Consider the following 22,885-nt stretch of genomic DNA (forward strand, 5'->3'; position numbering starts at 1 on the left):
TGTTTTGTTATTTAAAGTTTAAAAGTGACTTCTGTATTTTTCTCAGACTCAGTGATATTTACTTTAAATAAAGTAATACTTGTTGGTTGTATAAATTTGGAAAATACAGAGGAAAGAAAGGGAAAATGAAGATCACACATCACACACCATTCACATTTTAGTTAAGATTTTTCTTGGTTGGTTGATTAGCTATTTATTTACTTATTTACTTATCTACCTGTGTTTGGAGCCTGAAGATACTTGTGTGTAAAAAATCTTTGTAAAATTGGCATTTCACTATATATACAGATTTACATCTGCTGCTTTCTACAGCACTAAATAATCTTCACAAATGTGCTTCTCATGGCTCTGTACTGTTTTACTATTGGGGGCTTTCTCTGTGGTTGGATATTTACATTGTTTTCCAATTTTTCACACTTGTAAATTTCATGGTACAGAGGATTCTTATTTGTTTTATGACCCATATCTCTGGTTATTTCATAGTGTGCATTTTTGACTCTGGACTGATTAGGTCACTTTATGAAGCCGGTTTATGCATATGTAGGCTGGGCTTACTGTGTGGAAATTGTAGCAGAGATGGCTTTTTTATGGGCTAGTGCTAAAATGGAAATCACAGCTATCAAATTAAAGAACTACTTCTCTGTTCACATTTGGATTCTGAAAGAGCGTGTTATTCATGTCAACCTTTGGTGTTGGTCAGAGGTGTTTCCACCAACAAAGACTAGGTGAGTCCTCACACCGCGGCTTTGGGTGGTCAGACGTTCCCATGTGGGCTCAGATTAATAACAATAGGTGTTTAGCAAAGTAAGGTCTTATAGGGAATCCGTTTATTTAAAGAGTCAGCAGAGGATTACTCACACTTTTACCAATAACCCTTCCCAATGGTGAGGAAGAGACAAACTTGCATCTTGGGCTGGTTGTACGTGTCTTGCGATTTTTTTTTTCCTCATTTTGTCCTGATTTTTTTTTTTTTAATAATACTTTTTGTGTCTGCTCATGCTTATGGCTCCTTTTTCATGACTCTCAGAAGAGTCTCTGGAATGCCAGCTTCCAGGGGAATGTCCTGTCCTATCCTGTCCCCTGGCTCCCTGCTTCTTTGGTCTCAGTTATCAGCAGTGGGTGTAGCTCTTTCAGAAAGTCTTGGCTAGTTCTGTCATTGACCCCAGGCACTTTCTGATCCCTCCCCACTGGCCCAGTCTTCCTTTTTTCCCACAGACTTTGTGTAGTTCTCCAAGTTCCTCTGAGTGACAGGTCTTCTCTTCTGGGATGTTCAGTCCTGTTTGCCTCCTCCGCAGTGATGGTGGATGGGTGTGATTCCTTTTGATGTCTGGCCTGCTAAGCTCTCTTGCTTTTGCTTGTCAGCTCTTCCTCTAGTGAGCAAACTCAGACTCGCCCTGTGCTGGTGGTCCATCTACTGGCCAGCTGAGACTGACCATTCTCTTGGGGAGGTCCAATGGAAGGCCTCTTTGCTATATGGTTTTGGAAATCAGAAGACTAAGGACTGCACAAATGTCTCCGTTGTCTTCTAGAAAAGAAGCCAAGGAGAGGCAGGCCATCGCGGGACTGGCGAGAGCGGAGGAATGCCATCCAGCTCACCAACGAGCATACGGTGGAGACACTGGTGGTGGCCGACGCTGACATGGTACAGTACCATGGGGCAGAGGCTGCCCAGAGGTTCATCCTCACTGTCATGAACATGGTGAGTCTGGAGTCGGGGTTCTGACCCTCATGGGCTCTGTTTCCTTCTGGATGAGTGCTTGGGACATGGGTGCTATGCCCTCATTTTCTCCTCAGTTAAGGAAAAAGCTGGGTTGGGGGATGGAGGCACACACAGCCTTGTGACCCCTGGGCCACATGGAGGGCAGGGGGCTGATGAGCGTCCCCATGGGAGAGGGCCTGCCCGCCGAGCCCTCCTTGGTGCAGTGTTTCAATGCCTAGGTCTGCTCAGTGATTGAACCCTGCCCGCCACTCCTTACCAGAGGCCTTCCGAGACCCTTGCTGTGTGCAAGACCCTCTCCAAGGGGTGTTCAAAGTGAGTGAGCCCAGTCCCTGCTCTAAGGAGTCAGCAGTCTAGGAGGAGGAATCAAGACCAAACTTTCCTGTAAAACGGAGCTTGCTATGTGCAGTGAGGGCCTGGTGAGCGGTGGGGAGAGAGGTTGTCTAGTGGACGGGATCAAGGAAGGAGCCTGCGTCTACATCCAATCTGATGGGTGGAGATAAGAGGTCCTTCACAAGATGGGGGAGTGGGAGAGGGGCTACACTCCTCAAATTTTAGACTTAGAAGGATCTTTGAACACATCCCAAACTCCAGCCATCTATCCGCTTTCCTAACAAGCATTCTTAAAGACCTGCTGGCATTGTGTTAGTGCTCAGGATACAAGTGCAAAACAGACCTTGTCCCTCTCTCGGAAGGCAGTGGTATCAACAGACGAATAAAGCATCCGTGTTACAGTAAAAGTACCTGTGGGGCCCACTGGGGTCCAGGGGGAGGGCTGGTGAGTGATTGCCCTGCAGCCTGTAGGCTTCATAAAGTGCTGATCCTTGAGCTGAGCGAGAGTAAGTGTTTGCCACATTGGGGGAGGAGTGGCAGGTGACGCAGAGGGGGCAGCAGGAGCTGCATGTAGGGCAGGCCCGGTGGTGTGATGCAGCTGCAGCAGCAGGGAGTGGAGGAGCCTTAGGAGTGTCGGTGGACACGTGGACAGGGTTGGGTTGGGGAGGGCAGGTAAGAGAGCTTGAGGGGTGGGGCTGCTGAAGGGGTGGGGAGGAACATGTCCAGAGCCATGTTTGGGAGGACAACCTCAGAAGCTGTGCACAGGGTGGATTGCAGTGGGAAAAGGCAAGAAGGAGCATCGAGAATGGAGTATGCGAACTAAAGGGTAGGAGTGAGGATGGAGGAGGCAGTCATACAGAGGGGAGGATGTGCTGGGACAAAGGACTCTCAGGAACTGGTGACTGGCAGGGTGTGGGGCTTGGTGAGGCAGGAGGTAAAGGTGAGAGAAATCCAGGGTGCACCTGGGCTACAAGCCTGGGTGGATGGTGGATCCACTGGCTGGTGAGAAGAGAGGCAGAGTGGGGACATGACGATGAGTTCCATTCTGGACAAGCTGCATTTGAGTTCACTGTGGAGATCAGGACAGAGGTCTTGGCTGAACAATAGGGTCTGGGGCTTTTCAGCATAGAGCTTGGAACTGCTGCATTGTCCAGGTGGAGCACATCGGGTGGGTAGAGAAGCTGGCCACACACAGCCCGTGGAGCACCAATCCTGGGGAGCAGAGCAGAGGATGAGGAGTTGGCAGAGGGCGGACACAGACTGGGAGGAGGTCGACCATAAGGAAAGAGGTGAGAGGTGCAAGAAGGGACTAGTTAGCAATGCCAGATGCTGTGGCCAGGTCCCTGTAGGAATAGCTTTAGGGGTTGTTGGGGGTGGAAGCTGGACAGGGGCGAACCGAAATGGGAATGGGAAGTGAAGAAGTAGAAGCTGCAGCTGCAGACGAACTTGGCTAAGGGAGAGGAGAGAAAAGAGCTTCGCTAGAGGGAATCAGGGTCAAGGAGGACTTTATTGAGGGAAAGGGGAGCGGGTGTTATGAGTGTGGGGCTTAGGCTGAGACAGGCCTGGACCAGGACCCCTGCTTTGCCACTGACCGCAGACCTGGAAGGTGGTGTCTGACCGCTCTGAGCCTATTCTCGTCAGGCAAGCAGGGGTTTTACCACAAAGAGTGCCTGTGCCTGGCAGCAAAGGGTCGGATGGCTACAGAAAGGGAGTGAGTAGGCAGGGCAAGGGCTGTGCTGTGGGGGTGGGGGATGGCTGAAGGAGGCCCAAGAGCAAGGAGGCGGGGACATCACCAAGGTCACCTAGGAAGTCACTGGTGGGGCCATGGCTATCAGGCCAAACGTCTCCCTAACTGACCACAAGAAAATAGATGCTCATGAACCCCACCCTGGGCTAGTGGATGGGTGAGCCCTGCGGAAATCCTACTTGCTGTAAAGATAGGACTCTGGGGCCCCTGCTCTCTTTTGTCAGGTAGGCTTTCCAGATGCATACCTGTCCATGGGAAATTCCCGCTGTCTTGTCTACGCCCCCCTCAGACATGCTGTGCTCTAAGGCTGAGGCTCCTTTGGTAGCCCTTCGAGAGTAGTGTCTTCATGATAAGTGACTCTTGGGATCCACAGACTTACTCACAGGATAGGCTCTTCTGCAAAGCAAGCCCACAGTGTGCATCCCCGGGAGACCCTTGACTAGTGATCTGTTTTCAAGATGTGGCCTCTGTGGGTACGACATGAGGGCACCGAGTTGCCCTCCCTTTCAAAGTCATAAACTCTAGGAGTTACATTAACGTTTTTTCCCTCCCTCCCTTCCTCCCTTCTATCCTTCCTTCCCTTTTTTAAAATTTATTCTTTTTTTTTAAATTGTGGTAAAAAACACATAAAATTTACCATTTTAACCATTTTTAAGTGTACAGTTCAGTGGCATTTAATGCATTTACATTGTCGTGCAGCCATCACCACCATCCATCTCCAGAACTTTCTTCATCTTCCCAAACTGAAACTCTACCCATTGACACTGACTCCCCATACCCACCCACCCCATCCCTGGCCCCTGGTAACCAGCATTCTACTTTGTGTCTCTATCAACTTGACGATTCTAGATACCTTATATAGATAGTGTTGTACAGTATTTATCCTTTTGTGAGTGGCTTATTTCACTTAGCATAATGAGCATAATGTTTTCATGGTTCGTCCATTTTGTAGCATGTGTCAGAATTTCCTTTCTTTTTAAGGCTGAATAATATTCCGTTGTGTGTACCTTTTGTTTATCCATTTGTCCATCAATAGGCTCTTGGGTTGCTTCCACCTTTTGGCTTTTGTGATTAATGCTGCTGTGAACATGGGTGTATAGATATCTGAGTCCCTGCTTTCACTTCTTTTGGGTATATACCCAGAAGTGGAATTGCTTTTGTTAACTTTTAATGGTGTGTGGCCCTGGTTTCTGAGAAATATTTCTGTGTTCTTCCTTTGCGTAAACCCAGATCCTCCTGGTGGCTGGTTAATGATGGGTTGCAGTGCTTCAGTCTGCCAAGAGGAAACCCTGGAGGAGGGCTGGTGGGCCTGGCTCCACACCAGACTCTTTCATCTGCAGATAATTTCATCTCATTTATTTTTTTTTTAATTGTCTCGGGCGCAAGTGCAAGGAGTAAACATTCCTTACAACAACTAAAGTAGTAATAAATGGAAGCTCCTACTTTGATATGTCTTTCATAATTTATCATCTGGGCAGGGGCAGCGGTTTTATCACAGGTGGGCATGGGCATTGTACGTGGGAAATTGCCCTTCCACCCTCCATGGGCTGTAAGGACGGAAAGTCAGAGACTGAGTGGTTGTGATGCTTGGCTTTAGTTTGACACTCTTCTTTCCTCTTCAGCTGCTCATGCTAAGACACTGGAGGCTCCAGATCCTCTTGCTGAGGGCAAACCTGGGGCCAACCACATTGAATTGGATTTAAATTTTCCTGATGAGGCCGACCTAATAAGAGCAGTGCCACTGTAGTGGAGGGCATATGGCATGTGTATACTAACACTTAGCCTTTCAGTCACCTGTCCTTGGGGTTTCTTGGCCGGTCTGACAAGACCAGAAAGTGAATGAAAGCAGAGTCTCCTGAGCCCTTCACACAGACTCTACCACTGGGACCCTGTTTCTGTTGCTCTAGTTGTGGGTCACTCTTCAGATTTAAAAACGAGTTACATTCAAACATTGCACCTTGTTTTAAACAAGACCACCCTCCACCACCAAAATCCCTCAAACTCTAGTTTTGAAAATCCAAAGAATTCTATCCTGCCTGTGGCTGTTTTGGAAAAGGGATTTCTGTTAGTAAGAGAGATCATCTTTAAGCCAGGAGGGTGGGAAAGGATTGTGGCTGGGTTAGGAGCCCTGTCATTAGACAAGGCCTCCAGGGGCAGCAAGCAGGAGGGCAAGGCCAGCCAGCCCATCTCTCTCCCATCAGAGACTATTTTCTTTGGGTCTCCAGGATTGAAGTGGCTCCATCTCCTTAGCTCCCCTGGATTTGGAAGGAAATCTGCTGGAGTGGTTGCCACCTTCTTTCCAACATATTTCTCTCTGTGGGAAGTAACATCATCGGGTGCTAATGTCCAGGCGTCCACCTCCTCCCTGCCCTCCCACTTGGCTGTCTGTGGGCAGAGGCCCAGCTCACTCAGGCATACTGCTCTGACCCCCAAGGCTAAACCCAGACAGGCCCCTGTCGCCAAGGCAGGCCGGGGGGGGGGGGGGGGGGGGCCTGTAGGGCCTGGGTGTGTGACAATATATCCAAAGCTGGGAGAACTTGGTGACAAGTGTTTACTCCCAATTTTCATAGCATCTCCTAGTTATGATGTGTTAGATCAGCATTGGTGACCTGAAGGCCCACGTTTGAAAGGAAGGAAAGAAATGGATGTTTTGATACACCTACCAGTCCAGATGGCAAACTGGGTGATTTCATGTCTCTTCCTCCTCATTCTTTGTGGATTTCATCATTCCCATTTTACAGAAAAGGAAATGGAGGCTCAAGGGGAGTGACACAGCAGGGTGCAGAGCCAGTGAGTACACGGCAGGATGAAGACTCAAACCCAGGGCTGAGGGACCCCCACGCCATCTTGTTCAAGATGACAAGCATGTCTGGAGTCTGTTGTTTCTCTCCATCTCCACCCTGGACTGACTGCCATTATTTCTGGTCTTGACAACTACCAGAGCTGCCTTGCTGGGTGGCTCACTTCCATTTTCTTCCCCCTTGAATCATTACTGCAGAATGCCCAGCAAGATCTTCATCCAACAGAATTAGGACTTTGTCACTTAGCAGCACTAAGCCCCTCTGTGGCTTCCCATGGGGTTGATGTGGAGTCCTCCCTCTTTTGTGTGGTTCTCCAAGGCCATGTCACCTGGGGCCCACCTGCTTCTCTTGGACTTCATTCCCTTCTCTACCTCAGCACTGACACCTGCCATGTGGGCCACCATTCCTCAGGCTCCCCAAACTCCTGTCAGATTCATGGTCTCTGTCAAGTATTCTCTTTTCTCTCTGCCTTATAGAGCTAGCTCCTCTAGTCTTTTAAGCCTCCATGTAAATGTCCTGTCAGAGGGGCCATCCTTGCTGACCCTTCTGAAAAAGGCCAGCCTGTTTTCTTTATCATAACAGTCTACTTTTTACTTGCTGGTCCTTATCTGGATTTATAATTCCATATTTATCTGCTTTTAAAAAACCAGCTTGTTGCAGAGTTTTCATATGCTATTGAATTTAAGTTGGTATAAATGCAAATTAGAGTGTTATAACTTTAGGATGTTCAATGTCATCTCCATGGTAATCACAAAGAAGATAGCTATAAAATATACACAAAAGGAAATGAGAGAGGAGTTTAAAAGTTTCATCATAAAAAAGTCGTTAATGCAGGAGACAAGGGACAAAAATCTAGAAGGCATATAGAAAACAAATAGCAAAATGCAGAAATAAGTCCCTCCTTATCAGAAATTACCCTAAATGTAAATGGATTAAATTCTTCAGTCAAAGACAGACTGGCAGACTAGATTAAGAAAAAAACACAACATGATCCCACTATATACTGCCTACAAAAGAGTCATTTTAGATCGAACAACACAAATAAATAGAAAGCAAAAGGATGGAAAAAGATATTCCATTGCAAATAGTAACCATAGAGAGCAGGAGTGGCTCTACTGATATCACACAAAGTAGACTTTAGTCAAAAGAAGATTACAAGAGACAAAGATACCATATATTAATAAAAGACTCAATACAGCAAAAGATATAGGAATCATAAGTATTTATGCACCTAATCATAGACCATCAAAATATATGAAGCAAAAATTGGTAGAATTGAAGGTAGAAATACACAGTTGTAATAATAGTTTGAGACTTCAACCCTCCACTCTCAATAGTGGGTAAGACAACTAGACTAGACAAGAAGATAAGGAAGGAACTGGAGGACTTGAACAGCACAATAAACCAACTAGATCTAACAGACATACAGAATATGCTACCCAACAAGAGCATTCCTTTTTTTCAAGTGCACGTGACATATTCTCCAGGATATACCATATATTAGGTCACAAATTAAGTCTCAACAGATTTGAAAGATATCATACAAAATGTCTTCTCCAAGCACAATGGAAAACTGGAGAATTCACAAATATGTGGGAGTTATATGACATAACAACCAGTGATCAAGGGAGAAACCACAGGGGAAATGAGAAAATACATAGAGATGAATAAAAATTAAAACACAACATACCAAAACTTTTGGAACAGTGAGGGAAATATATAGCTATAAATGCTTACATTAAAAAAGAAAGATCTCAAATCAACAACCTAACTTTATGCCTTAAGGAGCTAGAAGAAGAAGAACAAACTAAACTCAAAGTTAGCAGAAATAAGGAAATAATAAAGATTAGAATGAGGTAGATAAAGAATAGAAAGACGATAGAGAAAATCAACAAAACCAAGGGTTAACTCTTCAGAAAAATTAATAAAATTGACAAATCTTTAGCTAGACTGACTAATAAAAAAAACCCTTCAAATTACTAAAATCGGAAACAAAAGTGGGGGCATGACCACCAATCCTACAGAAGTAAGAAGGATTGTAAGAGAATACTGTGAACTATTGTACACCAACAGATGGGATAACCTAGATAAACTGGAAGAATTCCTAAAAACACAAAACTTACCAAGACTTAATCACAAAGATGTAGAAAATCTGAACAGACTCATAACTAGTAAGGAGATTGAGTCAGTAATCAAAAGTCTCCTGACAAAGAAAAGCCCTGGACCTGACAGCTTCACTGGTGAATATTATCAAACATTTAAAGGAACTCTAACTAACCAATCCTCCTCAAACTCTTCCAGGAAACTGAAGAGGAGAGAACACTGCCTAACTCTTTCTATGAGACCAGCATTTCCCTTATACCAAAGCCAGATAAAGACACTACAAGAAAAGAAAACTACAGTTCCTTATGAATAAGAAAAGTCTCCCTTATGAATATTATTGCAAAAATCCTCATAAAATGCTAGCAAACAAAAATCAGATTATACATCATGATAAAATGAGATTTAGGGCTGGCCTGGTGGTGCAGCGGTTAAGTGCACACGTTCCACTTCAGCAGCCCGGGTTTCTCTGGTTTGGATCCTGGGTGTGGACATGGCACTGCTTGGCAAGGCATGCTGTGGTAGGCGTCCTACATGTAAAGTAGAGGAAGATGGGCATGGATGTTAGCTCAGGGCCAGTCCTTCTCAGCAAAAAGAGGAGGATTGGCAGCAGTTATCTCAGGGCTAATGTTCCTCAAAAAAAAAAAAAAAGGGATTTATTCCTGAAATGCAAGGATGGGTCAACATATAAAACTCAATGTAATACACCATATTAACCAGATGAAGAAAAAAACCACATGATCATCTCAATTGATGCAGAAAAAACATTTGATAAAATTCAACAGATTTTCATGATAAAAAACACTCAAACTAGGAATAGAAGGAAACTACCTTGATATCCTGAAAGCTATATATGAAAAACCCATAGCAAACATAATACTCAATGGTGAAAGACTGAACGCTTCTCCTCTACCATCAGGCACAAGGCAAGGATGCCTGCTTTCACTACTTCTATTGAGCATAGTAGTGGAAGTCCTAGCTAGAGCAATTAGGCAAGAAAAAGAAAAGGCATCCAAATAGGAAAGGAAGAAGTAAATTATCTGTTCACAGACGACATGAGCTTATATGTAGAAAACCTTAAAATTCCATAAAAAAAATCTTAGAACAAATAACATAATTCAGCAGAGTAGTAGAATATAAACCAACACACAAATCAGCTGTGTTTCTATACAGTAGTCCCCCCTTATCCACAGTTTTGCTTTCTGTGGTATCAGGTGCTCACAGTCAACCAGTCTGAAAATACAGTACCAGTACAGTAAGATATTTTGAGAGAGAGACCACATTCGTGTATTTTTTATTACATTATATTATAATTTTTCTGTTTTATTATTGTTAATCTCTTACTGTGCCTAATTTATAAATCAAACTTTATCATAGGTATGTGTGTGTGGAGAAAAACATAGCATATATAACGGTTCAGTACTATCTGCAGTTTCTGGCATCCACTGGGGGTCTTGGAACATATCCCTACTAGTTAAGGGGGGACTACTGTACCTAACAATGAACAATCCAAAAAGGAAATTAAGAAGACCAATCCATGTACAATAGCATCCAAAAGAATAAAATAATTAGGGATTAACTTAATCAAGGAGGTCAAAGACTTGTACACTAAAAACTACAAAACATTGGTGAAAGAAATTAAAGAAGCTCTAAATAAATGGAAAGACACTCATGTTCATGGATTATAAGACTTATTATTAAGATGTTAGTACTACCCAAAGCAATCTATAAATTCAGTGCAACCTCTAGCAATATCCTAATGTTTTTCCTTGCAGAAATAGAGAAATCCATCCTAAAATTGGTATGGAATCTCAAAAGACCCTGAATAGCCAAAAGAATCTTGAAAAAGAAAAGCAAAGTTGGAGGGCTCACACTTCCTGATTTAAAAATATACTGCAAAGCTATAGTAATCAAAATACTGTCGTACTAGCATAAAGACAAACATACAGACCAATGGAATAGAAGAGACCCCATAAATAAACCCTGACATATATGGTCAAATGATTTTCAACAAAGGTGCCAAGACGATTCAATGGAGAAGTGACAGTCTTTTCAACAAATGGTGCTGGGAAAACTGGATATCCACATGCGAAAGAATGAAGTTTTACCCTTTCCTAACAGTATATTAAAAAAACTAACTCAAAATGGATCAAAGACCTGAACATAAGAGCTGAAACTATAAAATTTTTATAAGAAAACATATGGGAAAAGCTTCATTGGATTTGGCAATGGTTTCTTGGGTATAAGTTGTACCAAAGGCATAGGTAGCAAAAGAAAAAATAGACAAAGTTGACTTCATTAAATGTAAAAACTTTTGTGCATCAAAGGACACTATCAAGAGAGTGAAAAGGCAACTCACAGAATGGGAGAAAATATTTGCAAATTACATATCCGATAATATCCAAAATATATATAGAACTTCTAAAATTCAACAACAAAAAACAAAAATGGACAAAGGACTTGAATACACATTTCTCCAAAGAAGATATGCCAGTGGCCAATAAACACAAGAAAAGATGTTCAGCATCACTAATCATTAGGGAAATGCAAATCCAAACCAAAATGAGCTACCGCTTCACTCTCATTAGGATACTATTTTTTTTTAAAAAAAGTAAAATAACAAGTGTTGGTGAGGATGGGGAGAAATGGGAACCTTTGTGCACTGTTGTTGGGACTGTAAAATGGTGCAGTTCCTATGGAAAACAGTGTGGTGGTTCTTCAAAAAGTGAAAATAGGATTATCATATGATCCGGTAATTCCACAGTAATTCCGGCTATATATCCCAAAGAAGTGAAAGCAGTGTTGTGAACAGATATTTGTACACACATGTTCATAGGAGCGTCATCCATAATAGCCGAAAGGAGGAAACAACCGAAGTGCCTATCGAAAGATGAATGGGTATGCAGAATATGCTCTTTCCATACAGGAGAATATTATTCAGCCTTAAAAAGGAAGGAAATTCTGACACGTGCTATAAGACAGATGAACCTTGAGGACATTTGTCACGAAAGTACAAATACTATATGAATACTGTGTGATGCTATTTGTATGAGTTGCATGGAGTAGTCAGATTGACAGAGATGGAAAGTGGAATGGTGGTTTGCAGAGGCTGGAGGGAGGAAGGAATGGACAGTTAGTGTTTAATGGGTGCAGAGTTTCAATTAGGGAAGATGAAAAAGTTCTAAAGCTGGGTGGTGGTGATGGCTGCACAACAATGTAATGCCTCTAAAGTGTACAATTAAAAATGTGAAAAATGATAAATTTCGTATTATGCATATTTAACACAATTAAAAAAACCCATTCCACTTATTAGCTGTCTTTTCACCATCCGTAAATTCATCAAGGTAGGACTATGTGTACACCTTCACCATTATTTACCCAGTGCCTGTTACATGTGCAGGAGATGATTGAAAAATATTCGTGGAATCTGTGAACTCGTAAATGAGTGACTAATGCCATCTACCAACATCTTTTGCAATGGATTTAGTGCTGAAGTCGTGTAAACACTGGCTTTCTTTTTAGAATTCCTTGATTAACTTACTTCTGAAAAGCCTTTGTATTCCAAGCATCTCACACAGATGTGGTGTCCTAAACTCTGATAGAAAGTGTTTCTACATAAATGTAATTACATATTTACACCTCCCACACAGCCCCCTGTGCTATGGGTGGTCTCCTTCAGCCCCTCTCAGCTCACATCTTGTCCTTCAAGGAGGATGTATCAAGATGCAGAAGATAAAACAAGCATGATGAGAAAGAACTGTACTGAGAGAACAGCTGGCTGCTATGATTGGCTTCACTTCTGAGCCCTGTTCCATTAGACTTCAGAGTTGGTGAAGAAATGGCTGCTGTGAGAGCAGAAATGTTTTGGTCGTTTTTGAGGACTTGCAAAGCAAGGAAGAGGTACCAAAAAACTCTAGCATCATGCCGAGTGGTCCCATTTTCAAACAGGGACGAAAGGAGTTTTGTAAACCATGGAGCAGTGAGCTTGGTTCTTGCATCAGTCAGGGGTTTTGATTAGAGACTGAATCTGGGCTAACTGAAGTAGAAAAGGAATCATATTTTTGGAGGTGTATGTGGAATTAAAAGGAAGGCTGGGTTACCAGGCTCAGAATTTGGGGGAGTGTTCGGGGCAGAGGCCTTTGGGAGGCCAGGCAGCAGAAGAGAGCAAGTCCAAGGTATGGCCAGGAGTGTGGGCTCATCTTGCACTGCTGGACCTCCTGCCGCTTCTGTATCCTGGGAACATCTCCCCACTACCCTGCCTCTCCTTCAGGCATCAGGGCCCTAGGTGGGTGCCTAGGAACTGGCCTGCTCCAGGGCTGCTGTGGCAGGCCAGAATGAGGCTGGTACCTCCTTCGATTTCTATAGTGGGAAGAGGGTCCCTGCCTTTTTTCAGAGCTCACCCTGTGGGGGAATTTTCCCCAGTGAAAACAGCAATAGATGCTGTTTAGCTAAGAAAGAAAAAGAATCCCAGCAAAGTGTCTAGCCACTGTACAGGCTAGAGTATAAGTGGTTCGCTCACATGACGTGTGATCCTATAATTCCACTCTTGGGTGTAGACACAAATGAATTGAGAGCAGGGTCTCTAAGAGATATGTATACATCCGTGTTCATGACAGCATTATTCACAACAGCCAGAGGAGGAGGCAACTCAAGTGTCCATTGAAAGATGAACAGATACACAAAATGGGGTATGTATATGTGTACACACACACAATGGAATATTATTCAGCCTTAAAAAGGAAAGAAATTCTGACACATGTTCCAACATGGATTACCTTGAGAACATTCTGCTAAGTGGAATAAACCAGTCACAAAAAGACAAGTACTTATGATTCCACTTATAAGAGGTGCCTAGAGTAGTCGAGTTCAGAGAGACAGAAAGGAGAGTGGTGGCTGCCAGGCTCTGCAGGGAGGAGAGAATAAGTTGTGTAATGACTACAGGTACAGTTTTGCAAGATGAAAAGGGTTCCATGGATGTGAGCACAATAATGTGAAGGCATTTAACACTACTGAACTGCATACTTAAAAATGGTTAAGATGGTAAATTTTGTTATTTGTATTTTACTGCAATTAAAAATAAAAATTAGAAAGAGGTTCACTCACTGATTCCAGTCAACTGTATTGACTGGGCCCCTGACGTGTGCCAGGAACTCTTCTAGGGCCTGCGGATAGAGTAGGGACCACCGTGACAGGTCTCATCCTTGTGGAGCTCATGCAGTGGGACTGACTGACAGTGCTCAACACACAAATCAGTAAGATTTGTGTGCAGATTTTATAAACTGCTATGCAAAAATCCAGGTGATAGCAAATGACTGAGGCGTCCCGGGACACCTCTGTGAGGAGTGACCTTCCACTTAGAAGGGAAGGCATTAAGGAGCCAGCCACTGGGGGTCAGTCTGGTGTTTGGGAGAGGCACAGAAAGAGGCTGATCCTGGTGGGTGATGGGGAGGGTGGGGGTGTGATGAGAGGTGCACCAGCCAGCCAGCCTCGCAGGCTGGTACACTAGGCATGGAGGGTGGGCCCTGCAGGGTGGTACGCTAGGCATGGAGGGTGGGCCCTGCGGGCTGGTATGCTAGGCACGGAGGGTGGGCCCTGCGGGCTGGTACGCTAGGCACGGAGGGTGGGCCCTGCGGGCTGGTACGCTAGGCACGGAGGGTGGGCCCTGCGGGCTGGTATGCCAGCGCATGGAGGGTGGGCTTAGCTGCATGTGCAACAGGAAGCTGCTGCAAGGTTTAAGCAGAAGAGTGGCCTGTACTGATTTGTGCTATATAAGATCCTTCTGCCTGGCTCTTGTCCAGGGAAATGGAATCCAGCTCCGGGCTCTGTGTCCCTGGCACACTGCTGACCTGCACACATACACGCGGACAGAAAAGCCTCCGCCAGGCCAGGTCTTCCAGCAGGAGGCGAGCCGCAGGGGGTGCTCTGGATTCGGCTCTTGTTTTTCAAAATGTGCTGTCGTGCCTTTTTACCTACATAACTTGATTTTCCTTTGTTTGGGGGTGGTGGTGACACAAGAGCAGGAATCTTTTAAAGAACAAATTGCAGACGGAAACAGGTGGTGCTGACACTAGAAACCCTGGGTTTGAGCAGCCAAATTGGAAAATGGGGCCACTTGACAGAGCTTTGGTTGTTTTTAGCTTCCTTAACAACCATGGAGTGGAATGAAAACCTGGGACGTTCCAGGCAAGTTCTGCTTGGAGGAAACATGACGTTAATTTTACTCAATTATCATTCGAAACAGACAGCAAGCCTCTCTCTGGTGACCAGAGACACTGGCAAGGTGTTAGAGCACTCCTTGGTTCTCATACTGGGCAGCCATCAGCGGGAAACTGCTGGGGGCTTGTTAAATGCAGATGGCCGGATCCACCTGCAGGGTCTCTGATTCAGTGGGTCTGAGCTGGGCTCCAGAATGTCCATTTCCAACAAGTGCCCAAGCGATATTGGTGCTGCTGCTTCAGGGACCCCTCTGAGTGGCACTGTGCTAGAGAACATCGCCCCCTGCTGTGTGGGAGTCTGAATGGCACTGTATGTGCTGCGCGAGTGTCATCTGCAGTCCTGGTCTGTCCTGGGGAGGCCTTGAGTCACGTAGGTAGGTGGTGCTTCTGTGAAAACCCTGCTTGGCGTTGTGAACAGCTCTTCCCCATGTGCCCCCATCACCTGCTCCTTCTCTGGTTCCTCTCTACTCCTCTCTGACCGTGTCCCCAGGTCACCCAGCCAGGACAGCCACAGTGTGCTGCTGATAGAGCGTCCACTCAGCTTGGCCCCTAGGCTGCCAAGGAAATGTGACAAAGTAGCTAGGGCTCTGAACATTTGCCAGGACACAGCCAGAGCTGGATGCCGGAGACAGAATTTCCAGACAGTTGGCTGTGCTGTCCCCTGCCCAGCCAGGTGTCTCCCTAAGCATCAGATGGCTGCCACCTCGAGACTTCTCCTGAGTGTGAATTTCCATGGGAAAAAAAGGTGGGGAGACTTTGCTACATGTCTTTAAGGCCTGCGGCTTTGTGTTTTATGGCTGTTGTCGGATTTTCATCTGGCTGGCCTGGCTTGGCGCTGGGCCTTGAGGGAGGTCCTCTATGTCTGCCCTGCCTTGCTCCCTGTGGAACTTTCTGGGAGCATGGTACAGCTCACATCAGGTGACAAGGCATTGTAGCCATGGTCAGGCTCCCATACCTGCTTTCCCAGTTACACATCAGGGTCCATGCCTTCCTACAAGCTTACCAGAGAACGTTGTTGAGAGCATGAAGCTTTTTTTGTGTGTTAATTTTAAAATTTTTATTTTGGTAACATACGCAAAACAAAATTTACCATCTTAGTCATTTATAAGTGTACGTTTCAGTATCGTTAAGTATATTCACGTTGTTGTGCCATCAATCTTTAGAACTTTGTCATCTTGCAAAACTAAAACTATACACATTAAACAACTCCCCATCTTCCCCTCCTTCCTAGCCCCTGGAGCATGAAGCTTCTGCTCCCCCTCCATCTCACGTCTTTTTTTGTGCATTTGCTCCAAGGGAAATGACTGAGCCTTTGGGGTAGTGGTGTATGAAATGCGTGAAAGTGTCATCAGCCCAGTGAGGAGAAAATGGGAGATTCTGGCAGGGGAGTTTTTTCCTGTACTTTTGTTCATCCTGAAACTTCATCATTCCATGCAGCTTCCTTATGCTTCTTTGATGTGGCATGTCAGAATGCCACTGAGAATTGCTTAACTATGTTACTTCTTTAAACTTACAATATTTTTTAATGTCTTTGGCTGGTGTCAACATTACAGGCAATGTGTAGGTTGCACCATGAAACCCTGTGCGACTTGAATTTTCTCCCTCCCAACTTCAAGTTTTCGTTCTTCCTAATTCTCATGTTTTGAATTGAGGTTTTCCAGTTTGGGTCCAATCCTAATGCTGAATATTTCTGGAAAAATTTGAATTATAGCCATTGGGTGGTTCTCAAAATATCAAAACAAGGAAAAAATTATGTGCTTTCCCCTTCTTCACCCAGGTTTGGGGATAGATAATTAAGACATGACTTCAGAATTGGCCTATGGATGGTCTAGTGTTAAAAAAACAAAAAACAAGACTGCTGTTTTGTTCTTGAGGGAAAAAATTGGGGGAAGAAAAAGTGAGAACAGAACAACTGAATGTGTTCCGGTTTTCCTCGTGGGAAAGAATATTCCATTACATAAAGATTTTGTTTTGCTTTAATAATGGTTTTTAAAGAGTGAAATGCAAGCAATGACACAGTTAATTCCTTTGTCGCACAGATGCTCACACACTGTGCGTGCCTGGCTTCTGACGCTTGTGTGCCAGACACGGTGTCCAGCTTCACGTGGCCTGAATTAACCGTGGCTGTGCCCTCTGCTGTGGTTGTTGCTTTATGTTGCTGCTGGTGTACGGGTGAACACAGCACCAACTGGGAAAAGTTTTAATGTTCCCACTGGAAAATCCTCCCTCTAGATTATGTCTATCAGAAAAAAACAAGTAGAATATTCAAAACCAAGTGAAATAAGTCAGACAGAGAAAAATAGATACTGTATGATCTCGTTTATGTGTGGCATCTAAAAAACAGAACTCATGGATACAGAGAACAGACTGGTGGTTACCAGAGGCGGGAAGTAGGGAAATGAGTGAAAGTGGGGGTCAGTCAAAAGGTACAAACTTCCAGTTATAAGATAAGTCCTGGGGATGTAATGTATAGCATGATGACTATAGTTAGCAATACTGTATCATATATTTGAAAGTTAAGAGAGTAGATCTGAAAAGTTCTTATCACAAGAAAAAAAACTGCAACTATGTGAGGATGTGAACTAGACCTATTGTGGTAAACATTTTGGGATCTATCTGTCTCAAAACATCATGTTGTACACCTCAAACTAACACAATGTTATATGTCAGTTATATCTCAATAAAACTGGAAAAAACAAACAAAAAACCGGGACATAATGAAACGTATAAAAGTATTGCCTCAATAAAAATAAAAGAATATTCAAAAGGTTCTCATCCTTGTTGCTCTATATCTTACTCTACCACCTTCATCAGCTTCCCCAACGTACCTCCCTGCCTCCTGCTTTCTCCATATTATGGAAAAGGAGATCGGGCGGGTTATAATGACTTGAGGGTCCTCAAATCCAGTGGGCTTTTTTTCCATCTGCATCAACTTTGATTCCTCTGCCTTATTTGAGGTTTTCTCTTTCTTCCCCTCAAAACGCTTTCCTTTGGTTTCTTGATATTGAGATCCTTATAATTAAGTTCCTCCAACGAGAGGTGCAAAACTGAGAGAGACATAGCCTTTTCTGTTGCTTTAACTTTTTATCTCAATGACAAACTTTGGTTAGAATGAGGACTTAACGGACTAAAGAAAGAAAATGGTGTTTTTGACTGGACAAGGCTAGATTTGAAATGGGGTCATCATTATTACTGGCCGTGGGTCTTGAACAGGTGGCTTTATTTCGATGAGCCCAGGGCAGTGGAGATACCAACCTTAACAGATTATGATGACTGTTAGAGATGATACAGACTGACGCACATGATACGGACTGTGGCAGATGGCCACAGGCACTGACCCCCTCCCTCCCCTTCAGAAAAATCCCCTTCAGTCTCCTGTGTAAAAGCCCAGAATGAAAGGTTTGAGGTTTCTGCCAGAATCATTTACCATCCGTTCCTTTTTTTCAGAACCTCCTGTCTTATACCTTTTTTTAAAACAACTGATTCCAGCTTAGCTTTATGTGTATGTATATGTATGCATGCATACATGTGTGTGTGATTCGAGAGTTTTCTATCTTATGCATGTTTCTTTTGGGGAATTCATATTTATGGGAGTTTTTTGGTCTGAAAAGGCCTTTTAAATAAAATCTGGGTTATATTTCTCACATATGTGTGATTTTTTGTGCCAATAAGACTTTATCTATGAACACTGTAATTTGAATTTCACATAATTATTCCTCCTTTAGATTTTTTTGGGTACTGGAAGAGCATAAGCTGTTTTTTAATATTAATTTTTAATTAATATTTTTAATGAATAGAATTTATATTTATGATTTACTTATAAATTTGTATTCATTTATATTTTATTTTAGAACAGGTAGTACAGAGAATTCACATATACAGTTTCTTCCATTACTGACATCTTACCTTAGTATGGTATGCTTGTTATAACTAATGGACCAATATCAAATAACTAAAGTCCATAGTTTATTCAGATGTCCTTAGTTTTTACCTAATATCTTTTCTTTGCTCTAGGATCCCATCCAGGATACCAATGTACTTTTAAAAATTTTTATATTTACGTCTTTATCTATTTCTTTTTTCTTTCTTGATAGGTATACAATATGTTTCAGCACCAAAGTCTTGGAATTAAAGTTAACATTCAAGTTACCAAGCTGGTCCTGCTACGACAACGTCCTGTAAGTCCTCATTGGCACCCTTCAGAGCACATAGAGGACGTAACTGGTCTTAGCTTCCTAGTTGCTGTTGAGTGCTGAGGAGGTGTCCAGGTGGTTGTCTGTCTTATCTGTGCTCCCTGGCTTTGCAGATGGCAACAGTGTGCCCTGGGCCAGGTGCCAGGATGTTGGGGGAGAGGAGGGAAGGTACCATTACTGAAAGTTTGGTGTGCATATAATCTGCTCAGAATCTCAAGGGAACCCTGAGCAATGGGCCCATGTGCATCCCTCCTTCAGTACTGGCATGTCTCACGTATGTGCAAAGACTTGATGGTAAGATCTTCGGACCCATGGCTACCCTTCTGGAGCTATACCTGAGCTTCAGGCCAGATTTGGATTCACTGTAGCATCATTTTCTGGTCTTTTGATTGAGTGCATTCCCACAAGACAATGTTACCTGCAGAGTCAAGCAGTGAATGTGAGAATGAGGGACCGATGCTTGGTTGGGTACACTGTTCAGTTGCCAGAAAGAAGAATGCTTTTCTTTAATAACGTAGTCTTCATTTGAACTTACAAATAAGGTCCCTGATGGCCTTTCTCTGAGTCTCTGCATCCATCTACCAGCACTAAGTTTGTGTTGCGGGGAAGCACATCAGTGAATGATATCCCTTTGAGCAGCTGTCTCCACCTTAGGGTCCACATTGTAGTCTGAACATAAGCTCTGGCTTCCCTGGGTGTTTGCTTTAACTGCGCCCTGATTTCTTTTAGGCCAAGTTGTCCATTGGGCATCATGGCGAGCGGTCCCTGGAGAGCTTCTGTCACTGGCAGAATGAGGAATATGGAGGTGCCCGGTACCTCGGCAACAATCAGGTTCCAGGAGGGAAGGACGATACGCCCCCGGTGGATGCTGCTGTATTTGTGACCAGGTAAAGCAGGGTTTGGCCTGTAGCTGAAAACGTGATAGGGAAAAGACATTTCCCATTGGAGAAGAAAGAGGGCAATTTGCTAGAAATTCAGGCTTGGACGTCAGACCTTGGGTTGCCTGTCTGAGCCTTGGTTTCCTCATCAGTAAAATGGGGATAAATGATAGTACCTACCTCCGAGGTGTGAGGATTAAATGAGCATGAGAAGCACTTTTCATAGTGCCTGGCCCAAAGGACACAATAAGTATTAGCCATTATTGTTGTTATTGTTAATATAAAAGTACTGCAATCCTGGTTACCCAAGAGTCTTCAAACTTCCAGGAAAATTCATGTACTACTTCTCCCCTGAAAATAGAATGCTCACTGGGAAAGAGCTAGCCTGTGTTTGAGGCTGCTTCCAGACTGGCAGAAGCACACTCCTGAGGGAGAGTAGATACCCCGGGTTTTCTATGAGAGGAAGTCTACACAAGGCATGTCGTGTGTGACGTGCACAGCCCCATCCCTGGGGCACTCTGGGACGACAGCACTGGGCAGAGATGCCCGTGGAATTCACATGGAGGCTCTATTTGAAGCACAGAGCTAAGCTTCTTTCTAGATTACAGCTGGATTTCCTCTTCCAGCTTGAGAGGGGAACCAGGGGCCCAGCCCTGGACAATAGAAACCAAAGGCAGTCTTCCATCAGGCAGCAGCAATGTTATTTTAGTCTTCTAGGGCTGCAGTAACAAATTACCATGAACTAAGTGGCTTAAAATGACAGAAATTTGTTCTCTCACAGGTTTGGAGGCCGAAAGTCTGAAATCAAGGTGTGGGCAGGGCTATGCTCTCTCTGAAAGCTTGAGGGGAGGGTGCTTCCTTCCTCCTCCCTAACTTCTGGTGGTTCCCTGAAAATTCTCCGCATCCCTTGTCTTGTAGATGCATCGCTCTGATCTCTCCTCCATTGTCACATATTATTCTCCCTGTGTCCAAATTGGGGCCCAGCTTAATCCAGTGTGACCTCATCTTAACTTGATTGCATCTGCAGTGACCCTCTTCCTAAATAAGATCACATTCACAGGTACAGGGCTTAGGACTTGGACTTTTTTTGGGGGGGACACAATTCAATCCACAACACGTATAGATGTGGCAATTTCATTTTTTCCCTGTGTCCCACACCTCTCTGAGAAAAGCTGATTTTCTTTGGTTGCTTTGCTTCAGTAATATAAATAGAATGTGTTATGTGTTCATACGAAAATCCCCCATTAGAAAACATGCAGAAATGTTTCATGATAATTGAATCCATTAGATTAAAATACCAAAATTTTATTAGAGTGGCTGTGAATATATCAACTTGGAATTTTAAGGAATTTTTTTTTTTAATTTAGGGAAACTACTTGCCAAGTTACATGCTTTCTTTTTCTCCGAGTTCAGAGGTGAAGTCGTGAAAGGGGACAGTTTACCTTGTCGTTAGCTTGGAGACAGCCTGCCCTTCTAAGAAGAGTTAAGACTGGTTTTGAGCCCAGAAAGCCTCCTTGATTGCATCTCTTGGGCTGCATACTACAAGCTCCTGGCCCACTGACATCCCAAAGGTAGCTTGGGAAGTTCTGTGACCTCAGCCTCAGGCGTCAGGCAATGCAGCTCCCTAGCCTGCCCCTCTTGAAAAACCCAGAACACGCACATTGCCACCGCCAAATACCAAACAGATGCCTCATCACTCCTGTCGATGATTCATCAGTTGCCATCCCCAAAGGGTTAAAATGTGCTCTGTAGCGCACTGATCCCTGATGAGAACATCTACTGCTTCTACAGGATGTGATATGTATAATGGGACTTTTGAGAAGAGGTCTATTCAGTAATTCTGATTGCCTGCAATACAGCTGGTGCACCACCAGGCACCAAGGACAAGAGACGAGCATGACCTGGTTCTTGCTTTGGATCTGGGTTTGCCCATCTCAGTGAGTGCTGGGAACCTCCAGGTACCGCCTCCCCCAGCAGCTTTGGCCCCCACACTCCCTGGCAAGAGGCCGCCATGGTTCAAGTCGCTTTGAAATGGCTTTTGGAACCTCTAGGTCTTTCTGTAAAACACCCTGAGGACTGTGGTAGATTTGATTTGGGGAGCAGGCAGGAGTCCTTGGGAACCGTGTCTATGTGTGACTATAAATTAATGTGACTCATTTTCCAAATGATAATTAGATAAAGTCTAAAGACTTTTACTAGAGAGGAGCTCTAAATAATATCATCTTTGGAATATGCAGCTAAACTTCTAAGGTCACTACTTTGAAAGTGCTTTGTATAAATACTATATAAAATATATAAATTCTGGTGTTTTGTTAAAAATAAAAATAATAAGTTATTTCCTTCCTTGTCTGGGTGGAGAAAGCACTTTTTAAAGTGGTTTTGGTAAGGGAACGAATAGCCTTTTTTTCCAGAGGCAATAAATGTTACTGAAATTCATGTTGACAAAACTTCTGGATTAGCCCTTTTACAAAATGCCTTCGGCAGACATGAGTGACCCTCAGCCTGAGAATGCTGCCCATTAGGGATTCTTTTCTTTTTCCTTTTCCTGCCTCCTAACAGCTTATTTACTACACTGCATAAAATGCATAAAAATATTCTTTTTTACATCTCACACCTATTAGGATGGCTACTATAAAAACAAAAAAACAGAAAATAACAAGTGTTGGCGAGGATGTGGAGACATTGGAACCCTTGTTCACTGTTGGTGGGAATGTAAAATGGTGCATCTGCTGTGGAAAACAGTATGGCAGTTCCTCAAAAAATTAAAAATAAAACTACCATATGATCCAATTAATCCACTTCTGGATCTATACCCAAAAGAAGTGACAGCAGAGTTTTGAAAAGATATTTTGTACACCTATCTTCATAGAAGCATTACTCATGATAGCTAGAAGGTGGAGG

General features: G+C 43.7%; 1 protein-coding gene across 1 annotated transcript in view; it reads left to right on the forward strand.

Annotated features, from left to right (window-relative positions):
* Positions 1-22,885, forward strand: part of ADAMTS17 (ADAM metallopeptidase with thrombospondin type 1 motif 17) — a gene marked incomplete at its 5' end in the record, with an annotated part of 338,230 nt that overhangs the window by 63,526 nt on the left and 251,819 nt on the right. The window contains 3 exons of the mRNA XM_046652771.1: positions 1,530-1,699; positions 19,008-19,091; positions 19,836-19,993. Coding sequence (XP_046508727.1) covers positions 1,530-1,699; positions 19,008-19,091; positions 19,836-19,993 — 412 coding nt within the window. The remainder of the gene's footprint in view (positions 1-1,529; positions 1,700-19,007; positions 19,092-19,835; positions 19,994-22,885) is intronic.

This window comes from Equus quagga, chromosome 2 (assembly GCF_021613505.1).
Source record: "Equus quagga isolate Etosha38 chromosome 2, UCLA_HA_Equagga_1.0, whole genome shotgun sequence".
Lineage (NCBI taxonomy): Eukaryota > Metazoa > Chordata > Mammalia > Perissodactyla > Equidae > Equus > Equus quagga.